Source organism: Trachymyrmex septentrionalis, unplaced genomic scaffold, assembly GCF_001594115.1.
Source record: "Trachymyrmex septentrionalis isolate Tsep2-gDNA-1 unplaced genomic scaffold, Tsep1.0 scaffold312, whole genome shotgun sequence".
Lineage (NCBI taxonomy): Eukaryota > Metazoa > Arthropoda > Insecta > Hymenoptera > Formicidae > Trachymyrmex > Trachymyrmex septentrionalis.
In genome coordinates this window covers 198369-213771 of record NW_017305477.1, presented here as the reverse complement: position 1 = coordinate 213771, position 15403 = coordinate 198369, and the positions used below count along the sequence as shown (strand labels likewise).

Genomic DNA, 15403 nt, shown 5'->3' with positions numbered 1-15403 from the left:
TGGCGTGCTTTCTAAGTGACACAGACGACACAGTGTAATACAATGAATTACGTCCTTATCGTTTGTCAATGTTAAATAAAGATGAAATAATCACTGTGTCACACTTGCTGGAAAGCACGCATAATTATTATCTTTGTAACTAGTATACATTAAGGAAATGGTTGGTACAAGCGCGTGAAATATACAACAAATGATATTAGATCATACGTGAATAACACAATTAATTACGAAATTTACACGCTCTCAAGACATAGTTATAATCACATCATTATAACGGATCGTTATACTGAGTACAATTTAAATGATTGAATTCTTGTTTGGATATTCAGCTAAGTACAACAGACGGTAATGAAGTTCTTAATTTTGGACAATAGCCTAACGATGATTCACTGACAGCATTCGCCTATTATTTTACAATGTATCAATTTGATTTCGATAATTTTATTGTTATACTGAAGAAGACCTAATCTTATGATCGAAATGTTTGTAATTGGTGATGGACATATAATATTATTTTTGATTATATACGTACAACTGTTGTCAGCTCTCATTGGCTTTATACTCCTTTATTGATTTAATCTTTGGAGCCTTTTTCAATTTTAATTGTTAATTTTTAATAATATTGTTAAACACACACTGAGATCTAGCTAAGCCGAATGGGCGAATAAGACATTTTTCTACTTAATTGTGTTAGTCATATATCGGTCTATTGTTTATTCTTTTATACAGATATTATTATTATTACTTATGTTAAGTGTTAGATTATTAAAATGTCAATAAATACAAATATGTATTTGTAAAAGTTATATGCGACAGATTACTAGTGAAGAATTTTTTAATGAAATAAATTTGCTCTTATTGTATGTACACGTGATGTATATATGTGATATAAGTTATATCAGGAAAGTAACGCGTTATTTGTAACATGATTACCGTTTTCGTTACTTTTTTTTCGATGATATTAGTTTTTTCTATCTGTAGCGGTAACGATGTTATGTTTTTACAGTAATGCTTTTTATAGTAGTGAATTCAGCCGTTAATTTTACCATTACTGTAATCCTTTATTATCTTTGTAATTATTTAACAGATCGCACTAATTTTAATTGACTAGAAATATTTTCTAATAGAAATGTTAATATTAAAAAATAATAATTTTGTACTTTATGTTTTAGGTTGCACTGCGATAATCACTCCAATGTGTCAATACTGAAAATCTGTATTTCTCTCTTAACGACATTAATATTTAAAAATAATGTTTAGTAAAAATTTTTAATAAAATCTGCATAAAGTGTAAATTAAAATCTAGTTCTTTTTAAAGATATAAGCATAAAAAATAATGGTATTTATTATAAAGATTGATTATCTAAGATTCATTAGATATGTTTAATATAAAGAAAAGCTTGCTATATAAAGATTAGCTTAGAATATTAAATTTCAATTTTTTAAAAATTAGTATTGATTTGTTAAAGGGATTCTAAAGTCATCTTATTTTACTACAATTATTACGTTTTAGAATAAATCTTCGAATTGATTTTATGAATTGCAAACTTTTTTCTACAGAATTAAAAAGAACGCATAAAAAGAAATCTCGCAAAACACGATTTCAAGAGAAAATTGAAAAAAATTAAAAACTTCATTTTTTCTTGCACGTACAACTGTCACCTAAGATTAACATAATTAATTGCTTGATATAAAAGTTTTATAACTTGTAGATTGAAAATAAGCATGAGGCGATTCAGATTGAACGAACAATACTGAGTTTGTGGAATTAAGATTCAAAGCGTAGAAAAAAATACTTTTCTTAAATCGAAATTACGTGCTTTGTAAGGACTTACTTTTTCCCTCTTTTACAGATTCGAAAATTTTTTTCCAGACCCTTTTTCTTGATCCTTAATACACACCTTTGGGTTATTCATGTCCGGTGCATTTCTTTTCTTTGAAATATTAAGAGCACCTGATCAAATCAGTTTCTTTTTTATTTAAAAAAAAAAGTTTGGCATCTGGAGAATAAGTTTAGTGCCGATTTCAATTCATATGTATTCTTTAACTAGAATAACTCCGAAGTTCACCTCTGGGTCACAAATCACCTATCGTGTGTATAGAGTGTACATTTTTTGTAACTAAAAAAATTTTTCATTTTTTTCTTTATTTTTAGCTAATTCTCATTTATATTGCAGGAATATTTTGCGACTTATTAAAAAAGAATTTAACCCTAAAACAATATAGCCCTTAGTAAACATTTTTGGTATCCTTATTGTGTCAAACGTCTGTAATATTATTATGTATTATGTTGTTTGTATTATAAAAAACATTTTAATACATTATAAGTTTTTTTAACACTAGCAATAATAAAGTGCATTACTTAAAATGTAAATGCAATATATTTTCAATTTATAGCCATTTATGTATATTAAAAAAACATCATTTTCAGGTTACTAAATAACTAAATTTTTTGGACAGTCGATAATTGAACTATTTTTTTCTTTTGTAGTTTGGAATGCTAACTTTAAGATATGGAAACATATTTTTCCTTTAAACATTTTTGTTTCAGAATTTTATATTTTTGTATGAAAAAGTGCATTTTTCTCATTTTGTTAACCATATTTAGTTATAACAATTTATATACATTAAAAAATCGCTTAATTTTTATGCACTTGTAAAAATGATGAAATTAATCCTGAACACGAAAGACCCAACGTATGTAGGTGCCAAAAATTAAGGTGTGTACTAAGAGTTAAAATATACACATTAATACGTGTCTGTGAGATGGAATTTATTCCAAGAACGACAACAAATTTCAAAATTGAAATTTAAGAAAAATTTTTTATCGTTCTCAGCATAAATTCCACCTCACAAATACGTATATTGATGCATACAGGTATGTATTTTTTTTTACACACACACACACACACACACACACACACACACACACACACACACACACACACACACACACACACACTTTAATCCTGGATAAGGATTTTCGAATCTGTAAAAGAGGAAAAAAATATACAAAAATTATGATTTAGTCGATAATACAAATGGCTTTATGCCCGTCAGACTAGAGATCAGACTAGAGATTGACGATTACGATTTGTAAAGATAAACAACAGCATAAGCAAAATACAAAATATTGTAACTTGTTAGGAAATGTTAGAAAATTTTATTTTACATGTACATACTTATTTATATTTTACAAAACTCACAAAATGCTAAACAAAATCGACGAGAAACCGGCGTGATCGCTAATCGTGGTAAACATAACAATACGCTATATTATAAGAATGATTTAAAAAAAAAAGAAAAAATTTGTGAACATTCTCATAATCATTCGACACACTTAATACGTCGTTAATAAATTCACGCAGATTACAACTGTTGCGGGCATGAGATTGATTTTTTTCAGCAAGTTTGCATTTTGTTTTCGCGAATTCTAAATTAATTTCAGTTATCTTTGCAACACAATATCACACTCTCACACTCTCTGAAATTTATAAAAGAATTTCGCGTAAATTATTACAATGCGCGAGGTAATTTGAACGACTGAACGCAATCAGAAATTTATCGCTTACACGAAATACTAGGTTGTAATCAGAAATTGCTCCTAGATAACTCTAGGCTATAATTCATTTTACGTAAATTAGCAAAAGTGCACTAGAGTTATCTGGGCGTACTCTTGAATGCATCCCTAAAAGCGTAATATAATTGACTCAATGAGAAAAAGAATTGTCGGAATATTTCATCAAAATATGTAATTATAAAATATATGGCGAGTTTTTATGTAGCAACAAATATATCGATGATTTTCATTTCTCGTTGAGTTGCATTATCTCTTTGAGGAAAACTTTAAGTGCTATACGCTATCTCAACGTGTAGGCGTCTCCCTTTCAAATACTTTTGCGCGCACACTGATTGTACACAATCTATATGGAGATCTACAGTTTAAACACTGATTTCGAACGGCAATTTTTGGGAGGTTTTCTGGGCAAGTATACTACTTAGTGGTTTGCCATTGCCTTCTGAGAGGAGCTACGAGTGTATACGAAAATTTTTCTGTCGGGGATCGAACCTGGGATGTCTTATAGTATATCAGACCAGTGCGCTGTCTACTACACCACGCTCTTGAGCAAAAACAGACGAAATTAATTTTTGAAGCAGCCAGCTTTGCTCGTCTTAATTATAAATGTTTTCATCAAATTCTGGTCTAGCTTGGCAAAATTTTCCGTTTCCACCACAGTCGTCATGTAACCAACGGCGAGTTGGACGCAGAATTCTTCCAGTTCCTAAAAAATTGTCAACAGCATTCAATTATTGCATATTATGTAGATTCATAACATACGCAATGAAATGTTAATAAATGTTAAAAGTGACAACGTTTGACTACCTCTATGTTATACTTCACTGCAATGCTATAAAAGTAGGCGACGTCCGATACAGTAATTCCTTGCTTTATTATACGAATGCACTGCTTCTTGAGATTGTTCTCAAAGTAAGCGTTGGCTAAATCAAAAAGTTCTGTTAACAAAAAATATTGCTTCAATTATTTGGCGCATTCAGCGAATTCAACAGTTGAGTAAGTGTTCGCTGCTATTAGTGTATTTTTTCAGATCTGAAAGTCTGATTGGATGATGTAGAAAAATACACCAATATCAACGAGCGCTCACTCAAATGTTTAGTCCGCTGAATACGCCCGATGAATATTTAGGCCAATAACCGCTCATGGTAGACTCGACTTACCTGATATATTCTCAACGGGTAAATCGACTATATTGGTGTATAAATACTTCAGGTATGCTTTATAGACAACGTAGGAAAATGTATTAATCTTGATGACACATCGGGAGAGAATGATGACAGCATGAGCAAAAACTTGAGAAATTTAACATAAATAACATTGGTATTTATTAAACAATTACCTTTGATTGTTTTCAGCCCAATCATACTCAAACATGTTTCTGAAGTGTAAAGAACGAATTTTCAAGATAGCCTTGTGCACATGGATACATTTGCCCTCCACCTGTATTTTGAGATCGCTCGTAGACTGTGTCACAAATGAGAGAAAAAGTCATTAATGACAAATATATGCCGAATTTTAGCTTACATAAAATAATTGTTACACTTATTTGAACAATCTGAAAAATCTGGAACAAACTTTGTTACCAGTTCTATCAATTAAAGTACTTGTTATTAAAGTATTTTTTTCATCTAGAAAGAAGTTTCTAGAAATTTTTAAAAAATTCGAGCTAATAACATTATATTTAAAATAAGGTCCCTAAGGTGACGGAAAAATTTTACGAAAAATTACATAGACAATCTTAGAAATTCTTAGTTTCTCATATTCGTAATGGAACGTAAAGTAGCGTTTATTTGAAAAACCAAGAAATCCTTCGTCTTCAAACTCTACTACAAATATCTACCATATGGAAAAATTAGGAAGTTTTAAGTCAAACAAACCTCACTCTACATCCTACTATAATAAATAGGAAAAATTAAGAATTTCTAAAATCTTGTCTCAATATTCTTTTTCGTAAACATTTTTTTCTGCCAGGGATATTAATAAAAAACAATAAAATCTTAACTATTATAATAAGAATGGAAATATTACTAAATGTAACATCTAAATAGCTAAACATGAAGAAATAGATTTTAAAGAAAATATGCTACGCCAATTTTTGATAGCAGGAAGATATTAAACAAAATTTACAATCTATAATATCTGATAATATTGATGAATTGCTTCCAGAAATAGGAAAAAATCTGCTATGTTTTGGCAGTATATTAAGCAAGAATTTTTGCAGCTCTTATGTTCGATTTCTATTAACGTCAGCTGATTGGTGCACCCAGATCTTAGTCGGTTTTTATCACTAATCTATTGATATAGTGTATCAATAGTTTCTATCGATAGATATCGTTAGATATCGAGTTTTAATGCGGAACAACATAGATAAATATGGATCTGCAATAGGAATATGATCAAATTTGTTCACAATCTGTCAGTAAACTATTAGCATTTTACGGATACACATAATAACTATATATACACAACTACGGATATACTATTAGTAATTGGAAACTTATTCTTTTTAGCTGAACTTCTTGCATTGTTCATCTCTTCTCTTTTTTTTCTTTAACATGACGAGAAAAAGAGGAAAGTTGAACTGTACAAAAAGTTCAATCAAAAACAACAGACCTTAGAGTTATTTATTTCAGTTGCATTTTTTCCCTCTCAATATCGTTCATTTGTTTCATAGTATATTTCGAAAATGTGAAACAAAGATATTGAATAAAGACACATACAGAATTGTCGAATGCAATTCTCAAGCATTCCAATATGTTCGGCTCTTCATCAAGAATCATCGGTTTTTGCATAACGTTTGGCCCATAGTGTGCAAGCATGTCGGTACATTGAAGGATGAAGTGATGGTTGGGGTCACGATACTCTTACCGCGAGAATCTACACCCTAAATGTAGACACGTCCTACTTCAGTGACAGCGATACTACTGTTGTTCAGAGCTGTGATGTCGATCCATCTCATCTGTTCAATTTGCTGACCTGATGATATAACTACTGATCATGATCTATCTTTGCTTTTTCTCTTCTTTTTCTGTTCTACTTCCTTCAAAATAATAATAAACATAAGTTTACCATGATTGATTCATAGCACTCCGTCTGGTTGCCGATCCCCAATTGGCCGAACATATTCCCGCCCCAGGCGTAGATGTTTTCTTTGTCTGTGAGCGCCAGCGTGTGTACGAATTCGCAAGTCACCTTGACTGAAATAATACTGCTCAATGATCCTGTTTTACTTTGTCACCTTATTCTTTATTTATTGCTTTATCGAAAAGAGAATTACCTACAACAAGGTTTTCTGTCATATCAATTAACTGCGGCATCATATTTTTATTTTCGAATCTGCAGCCTCTCCTCATGTAACCACTGGTAAAAATTTTTCTCATAATTTCTTATAAAATTATATAATATATTATAGGTCCGTATATGTGATAACACAAACTATAGAAATCAAAGCCTTAAACGATCTAGCTGAATCTTAAATGCTGTATGATTCTTGTGTGAATTTATATACTATTGTACAATAATTCTCAGAAAATGCGCGTCGAAATGATTTTTTGGTCTTGAAGCGCTAATTCTATTAAACTATCGCAGTATCATGAGTTAAATTGAGCAATTTAAGAAATTTTTGATGCTTATTCGCATCTTCGAAACGATCTTAATAATGTTGAAATGACATACTAAAATCTAAATAGTAATCGTAAATAATTAATTCTTATTGTGAAAAAATATTACCTCAGCCAAAAGTCGAATCCGGATCTCTTGCATTCCGCGCGAGAGTCCTAAGCCTTTAGACTACCTCGGCTTAGGACTCTCACACGGAATGCAAGAGATCCGGTTTGACTCCCGGCCGAGGTAATATTTTTTCGCAACAAGAATTAATTATTTACAGATTTTAATATGTCATTCAACATTATTAAGATCGAAGATGCGAATAAACATAAAAAATTTGTCAAATTGCTAGTCAATTTAACTCGTGATATTACTGCAGTAGTTTAGTAGAGTTAGCGTTTCAAGACCGAAAAATCATTTCGGCGCGCGTTTCTGAGAACTAGGTGGATCCATATATTCGTTCGGTTTATAGCACAAACAAAACTAATGCCAATGAAACCAAATTTGACAGATGAAAAGAGCGGACTGTCACCTTTCCAAAACATATTTGAATTGCCCGATTAAGCAACCAGAATCGGAGATATTCGGAAAAAATTTGCACAACAACCGAACGAATATAGGGATCCACCCAACATACATAATACAATATATAAATTCACACAAGAATCATACAAGCATTTAAGATCCAACTGGACCATTTAAGGCTTTGATTTTTATAGTTTTGTGTTTTCTCATAAAATCTTTCATAACTTCTCATAATTTCTCATATACATAATTTGTGAGAAATTATGTGAATTATGAAATATATTTCTCAGATTTGAATATTTTCTCAAATTTTTTCCCACAACAGTTAATAAAATATTATAATTTCTCATAACGATCGCTCTCTCATAAATATTCACAAATATTTATAAAATGTAATGAGAAAATGATTTTTTTATGTTTTGTTATTATTCGTACAATTTCTCCTTTCAGACTTTCAGATATGACGTTTGTTTTCATATTTTCTTATATAAAATATTTCATTTTTCGTATTTTATCATACACCTAAAAACAATTTTTCTCATAACTTCTCATAATTTTTTAGAAATCCCAAAAATTTTTAAAAAATATCATTTAATTATAGATTTTATGCGCTTCCTCATATTCATAAATACTCATAAAATACAATCTGATTGCATTTTAGGAATATTTATGAGTATGAGAAAGCGCACAATCTGCAATTAAATGACATTTTTTTTAGATATTTTGTGATTTCTGAAAAATTATGAGAAATTTTTTTCTCATAATTTCTCATAATTTTTGTTAATTTTTGATGTTCTCAGGTATGTGAGAAATAAAGTACTTTGAGAAAAATAAAAAGATATGATGTATTTGAAAGGAAAAAATCTTACAAATAATGAGTATATATACAAAATATATAGAAAAAGTCATATTTCCTCAGTGCACTTTATAAGTATTTATGAGAAAACAATCATTTTATGAATAAATATGACGTGTTAAGTAAAAAATTGTAAAAAATTATGAGAAATTATGAAACAAATTTTTATCAGTGACGTCTAACGTGTAATAAGTTATTGCCATTAATGTTGTTTGTCTCTATACTAAGAGTCTGCTGCGTCGCATTTTTATTCCTATGATTGCCTACCCCTAGCTGGCCAACGTTGTTTCTGCCCCAACCATACACCTTGTCATTTCTGGTGACAGCCATAGTAAAGTCATTACAGCAGGAGATATGTACAAACAACATTAGACAAAACAAGTTTAGGTGTCGTTGAAAGTCCATAGATACTGTTACCCATCTGCCCATTATTATTTGATCCCCAAGCATACACTTTAATCAAACGGCTATTTAGCTTATAAGATGACAGAAGGTTACCGGCGACATACAACGATGTTTACTTACTTCGCCATTCTCGATTAAAATGATGGAATGGTAACAGCCACACGCGATGTCCACGACGCGCATCATGTTCTGGCTGTCTTTAATCGTAGACATCTTTATTAAAGTAAATTTACATATTTTATTCTCCAATTGACAATGATATGTGGCCTCAACAAGCTCGCGCACTTTCACTCGTCGATCAGTCAAAACAATATCGTGGACTTTATCGATGATTTTTGGCGTAGCAGCCTCAATTGGATGTCCCAAACGAGGTGCATCACATGTGGATGTACGACCACGTTTAAATTCATTCATCCAATTCTATACCAGTCGCAAACGCTGGTACAGATGTGATATGAACATTATCCAACTCGGCTTTGATTTCTTTCGGCGTTAAACCTTTCATATGTAGATGTTTGACTGCACGAAACTCGTTTTTTTCCATTTTGCAAAAAATACAAAGATTGTTCGCTTTAATCGTCTATAGAAATGAAACCACGCTCAAAATTTGATAGTAATCAACTGAAAGACTTCTTGTCAAAAAGTAATGTGACATGACACTGCGAGTGCCCTCTGACAGATTTTCTAAGAACTTATTGACTTGCTCTCGTACGTTTTAATTTTCAGACTGCTGGTTACATTTGTAATGCTGATTATATTTTAATTACGTTCTTTTGACTGTCTTTGGACTTATCAATTTTATGACTATTTTTTATATCTTTGTTTTTAATATTTTTTATGTGAATAAATTAATGTTATTTATTTTCATCAGTTCTTACGTTTTTCTCGCGTTTTTCTCGCGTTCTCATTCGATATACTCGTAAGAACCGGCATGACTGACACAAATGTGCTTGACGCCATGTATTCTAACAATAAGTTAGAATAAAGTATGATTACTTAATTATATATTGCACACTTATTATATATTCGCGTTCGACTCTCTTGGTTTTATTATTAATATAATATAAAATTTTAATTCTTATTTTTCAGATGCATGTGTCCACCAGTATAAAGGCAATCTTTTGAAATCAATTATTATATTAGGTTGTTCGGAAAGTAATTTCGTTTTTTTTTTTTATGAAAATGAAAGACGATTTTCTTATAGTGAATAAATATTTTATTGAATTATATATTGTCCATTCTGGTCCAATACCTTTTGCCATCTTTCTGGCAGTAGCATGATTCCACGCTCATAAAATTTTTGTTCTTTGCTGGCAAAAAACTGATCCAGGTGATTTTTGACTTCCTCATTTGAAGTAAAGGTTTTACCGTCTAAAAAATTTTGTAGAGACCGGAATAAATAATCAGAAGGTGCCAGATCTGGAGAATATGGTGGGTGTGGCAGTATATCCCATCCAAGCTGTAAAAGTTTTTGGCGAGTTACCAAACTTGTATGAGGTCTCGCATTATCTTGGTGGAACACTACACCTTTTCTATTGATCAATTCTGGCCTTTTCTGTTTAAGTGAATCATTCAATTTGTCCAGCTGATGACAGTACACTTCAGAATTGATCGTTGTGTTGTCCGGTAGAAGCTCAAAAAAAAAACGATTCCTTTGAAATCCCACCAAACAGATAGCATCACCTTTTTTTGATGAATATCAGCTTTTGAAGTGCTTTGAGCCGGTTCATCTTTTTTACTCCATGATCTCTTGCGTTTAACATTGTTGTAGACAACCCATTTCTCGTCCCCAGTGATGATGCGCTTCAAAAATGGATCATTTTCTTGACGTTTGAGAAGCAAATCACAGACGTCAATGCGACGGCACAAATTTCTTTCCGAAAGAACATGAGGAACCCATATGTCGAGCTTTGAGATTAAACCTAGGCGTTTCAAATGATCATGAACGGTCGAATTCGATAAATTTAATCTCTCAGCGATCTCACGAGTTGTTATTCGCCGGTTTGCATCAATTAATGCCTTTATTGTGTCTTCATCAGCTTCAACTGGCCTTCCAGAACGTGGTGCATCTTCAACATCAAAATTGCCGGATCGAAATTTTGCAAACCAGTTTTGGCACTGGCGTTCTGTCAATACATCTTCTCCATACACATCGGATAATTTTTTTCTTGCTTGAACAGCATTTTTACCTTTTCGATAGTAAAAAAGTAAAATATGCCGAAAATGCTGCTTTTCACTTTCCATATTTGATAGGGCACCAACCAAAAACTACTGCGTAGAATCAATCGAACTTTTTTCACAAGCAAGCCTTGCTATATCAGCTGTCAAAATATATAATGATTATGCGGCTTAAGTGTGAAGTTGGCTATGAAAAAATACAATTAAGTTCTCTGTTGGGAAAAAACGAAATTACTTTCCGAATAATCAATAGGTATCCAGCAAATAAACGAAATAATTATTTGTTTTATATCTTTGTAACTAACCTGTGAATCGCAATGAAACTTTGCATAAATTATTTTGGACATTTAAAATTCTTATAAGAGAAAAATGTAAATTTTTTTAATCATTAACAAAATTTTTAACAATAAAAATAATAACAAATAAAATAAGTAAACTACAACAATGTGTTATTAAACAAAAATATATAATCTTATTCATGCAACTTTCATATGTATGTAATTTATTTGAAGTATAAATGTTATACATACTTCCAAATGTTTTCTTTGCAGGGACTGTACGTCTAATACATCCTTAAAAACTGATCATGTAACTATTGACTCATCGGTCTGGATGAATAAAATAGGGATCATATTTTGCACGGACGTGAAAAAATTCGTAATCGTGCACAACATCTGATATATAGCTAAGAATAGATTGATTAGCAGGATGATTTGAGCTTTTATTTGTAATCATAAATTACGATACAGGATTTATATATCTTTTGAAAATTATTTTTTATTTTAAGACTGTTATACAATTCTGCAGACGTGTATTTAGCGTTGAAATTGGATATAGAGAGGATGGATATTTAATTAATAAAACTTTTTTCTAATCAAATATAACGATTATATTAGGTGTAGTAAAAAGTCATCGCGTTTTTTTAAAAGACATCTATCAGTAAAAACCGCAATTACTTTCTTACCAACAATATAAATATATCTTGATAGAGTAAAGTTTCAGCTTTAAAAATCTCTTTTTTAAATTATACGATACGACAATTTTTAATGGAGTTATGAGCAATTAAAGTCAAAATAATTCTTTTATTTAATCCGCGATAACTCAGTAATCAAAAGTCGTAGGAATATTAAAAAAAAACGATTTTGTAGGGAAAGTATCAAGCTTTCACGATAGGTAATCGAAAATTTTCTCAAATTCGTTTTGGACACGTTACAAATCCACAAAGTGAGAAGAAAATTTTTCGTCTTTTTCAGCTCGTAATTTTTGGTATGTAAAAATTATCAAACTCATATAAACTTAAAAAATGTGATAAGCTTTTAAAAAGTAGAGATTTCAAGCTTTAAAACCCTTTTTTTAAATTTGATTCATTATTGACGAAGATATTGTATATACAACTTTGAGCTAAAAAATACGCGATGACTTTTTACTACACCTAATATATATGGTATACCATTAATAATAAAATTTTAGATTTTAATTTTTCTATAATTTTTTTTTTAGTTTTCTACAGTGATTAATGTATATTACTTACGGAGCCTTAGGCTGAAAATACACTCCAAATCAACAATCAATTTATAATCATTTAAATAAATTTTAGACTTATATTTAATGTGAACGTATTATCATATAGTATATACTTAATACACATTCAATTATAAATGAGCGTATTTAATGTATAATTTAGATTAAAAATATTACGCAAGCTTTTCTTTTGTTTTTTCTAATATTCCCAATCTTCATATCTACATTTATAATATTACATTTATAATATTACATGTTATAATATGTTAGTATAACATTATATATTATAATATAATGTTATACTAACAATGAGTAAATAAAGATATTGTACGCTATGCACATATAAATATTTGATATATATGCATGTATGTATGCAGTATCAAGATTAATGCAGAAATATGAAATAAAAAAAATTTAATAAATTTATTACATTAGATAAACTTTAACGCTGGTTATCAAAATTTTATCCTTTTCTTATGTTAAATCAATCCGATAAACTGTTTTTTCTAGAACATTTTTCGCTCTGTTCAAATTTGTTCATCTTTATAAAAAGAGCGGTTCTGACTAACTTAAAAAGCTTTAAAAATTTTTTTATTCATCTGTTCTGTAAAATCAAATTATAAATAAATAAAGATATCAAATTGTAAATGGTAATTCTCCGTTAATAGCAGCTGCCACTTTTTTATTCTTCAAGATTGTCACATGATCACCTTCAATGTAATGTACTTTTACCACATTTTGAGTTACCTTAAATAATTACACACTTTATTAATAAAAAAATTTGTTAAATTTTATTTATCAAAGAGCGTAGATTTTTTAAATACCTTATGCAAACAAAAATCTTCTTCGATCGCAATCATATTTGACGAGTGTGTACATTTTAGCAATATTATAGGAGACTTAATAGGCAGTAATGTAGAAGGATCATATTGCCGAAGATCGGATAAATGTTTGTAAATCGTTGTAGACAGCGTCTTTAAATTTGTAAGTGAGAGATATGTATATATAGTTGAGAACTGTTTAGCAAAAATATTGAATCTTTCATCCCAGCTCTCACATTTTTTCAATTCCATTAAAATCTACAAAAATATAAAAATTTTTGTTCTTACATACAAGATCGAGACAGAACGAAGAAATTGTTTCTGATTCACATAAAAAAACTGAAAAATAATATATATAATAATATATATAATATATATAATAAATATGCCGTAAATTAGTTTCAATGCGAGTCCAAAATAAAAGTTGCATATACTTTTTGAGAACTTCCTGCTGAATAGATTTCTAGAATATTAATTAATATATCAATCTGAAAATTTGCATCATCGAAATCTAATTCAAAAGGTTTGACCATTGTTCGTGCTAGCTTAGGAGCACCGTCGATGAGAACAAGTCGGCCTTTAAAGTTCATAGCTTCTAATATTCTTGTTATTTCAATTGCAATAAGAGATCCGAAGGAGTACCCTACTATTATAAAATTTGTTCCATCTGTTAGTTTTGGAAGTATGTGCTGTAAAAATATCAAATGTTTTCGATGAAATTTATATTCTTTAAATGAAAACAATTCTTTATCAACATAAAATAAAATTACTAATACGATGCATACGTTTGTTAGACGATTAGTAGTCTCCGTTATCACATTTGTAGAATCGATGTTGTTTGCATTATAATGCAACAACGATGTTGAAAATTTAATGTGTGGTATTATGTTTTTAAATGCAGTACCGCAACCGTCAATACCCGGAATAAGAAATACTTGAGTCGTAGTGTTCTGTTTGTTAATAAAAAAATTATTTTGGAAAACAAAGTCTTCATCTTTTAATATAATACCAGCTAAAATTTTTATAACGTCTGATTTCTCTATATTGAATTTCTTCTCATCATTCGCATCATCATCACTGATGCTTGCAACGGACATCTTAATAAGTTTTGCAAAAGTGAGATTTCGTGTATCTTGTACTGTGATAAATATATCAAATTCTCGTTCCAAAGTTTGCTTGATTTCTACGGCCATCATAGAATCCATTCCAAGTTCGGCCAGAGATGAATTTGGACTTACAACCTTTATATCATTTATGTCTACAATATAAAATTATTATAATCTGTAGTATAATGTCTTTTGTAAATAAGTAGTATAATGTAATATAATATAGTATAATGTCTTTTGTGAATTAAATTAGCAAACAAATATGATAAGTATTTGCAAAAGAATAAATCTATAGGAGCACCTACTTAATATATTAGCAACTGTTTCTACCAGACTTCCGTGACATCCCACTTTTTTTTCAGCTACGACCATGCTGCTCACAATAGGCCGACTTTGAAGTAGAAACTTATCGAGCTCGTTAAGACAGCAAGATATTTTTTGCTGTAGAGTGCCTCCGATAATTAGTTCCTTATCATCCTCCATCATGTCAGCGACGAGTCCCACGTCACCCACAGCTCCCCACTGAATCGCCAATCCCGGCAATCCTTTCTCTGCTCTTTTCTCACAAATTCTTTCCATAATAGAGTTGGCCATGCCATAATTTGTCTGACCAGCGTTTCCTCTGCCGCAAGAAACGGAAGAGAACACCACAAAATGTCGCAGATTAAGACAGATTTCCCTAGAAAGCTTGTCTAACATTTGCGTTGCACGAGCCTTCGATTGAAAAGACTCTGCAAATGTTTCTGCAGTTTGGTTTTTGAAGACGCCATCTCTCAGTACCACACCGAGATTGAATATAGCGTCTACT

The 15403-nt window shown here is 30.5% G+C and overlaps 1 protein-coding gene and 1 pseudogene across 1 annotated transcript in view; both read right to left on the bottom strand.

Moving 5' to 3' along the window:
• Window positions 1-3736: 3736 nt before the first annotated feature.
• On the bottom strand, window positions 3737-10732 carry LOC108749763 (annotated as a pseudogene).
• A 2389-nt stretch (window positions 10733-13121) lies between these two features.
• The window catches only part of LOC108749772 (fatty acid synthase-like), a 28310-nt gene continuing 26028 nt past the window's right edge, over window positions 13122-15403 (bottom strand). Inside the window, exons 16-20 of the mRNA XM_018488718.1 lie at window positions 14901-15398; window positions 14275-14747; window positions 13924-14178; window positions 13493-13747; window positions 13122-13415 (exon numbers count right to left, since the gene is read on the bottom strand). Of these exons, the coding sequence (XP_018344220.1) occupies window positions 13305-13415; window positions 13493-13747; window positions 13924-14178; window positions 14275-14747; window positions 14901-15398 (1592 nt within the window). The 3' untranslated portion in view covers window positions 13122-13304. The remainder of the gene's footprint in view (window positions 13416-13492; window positions 13748-13923; window positions 14179-14274; window positions 14748-14900; window positions 15399-15403) is intronic.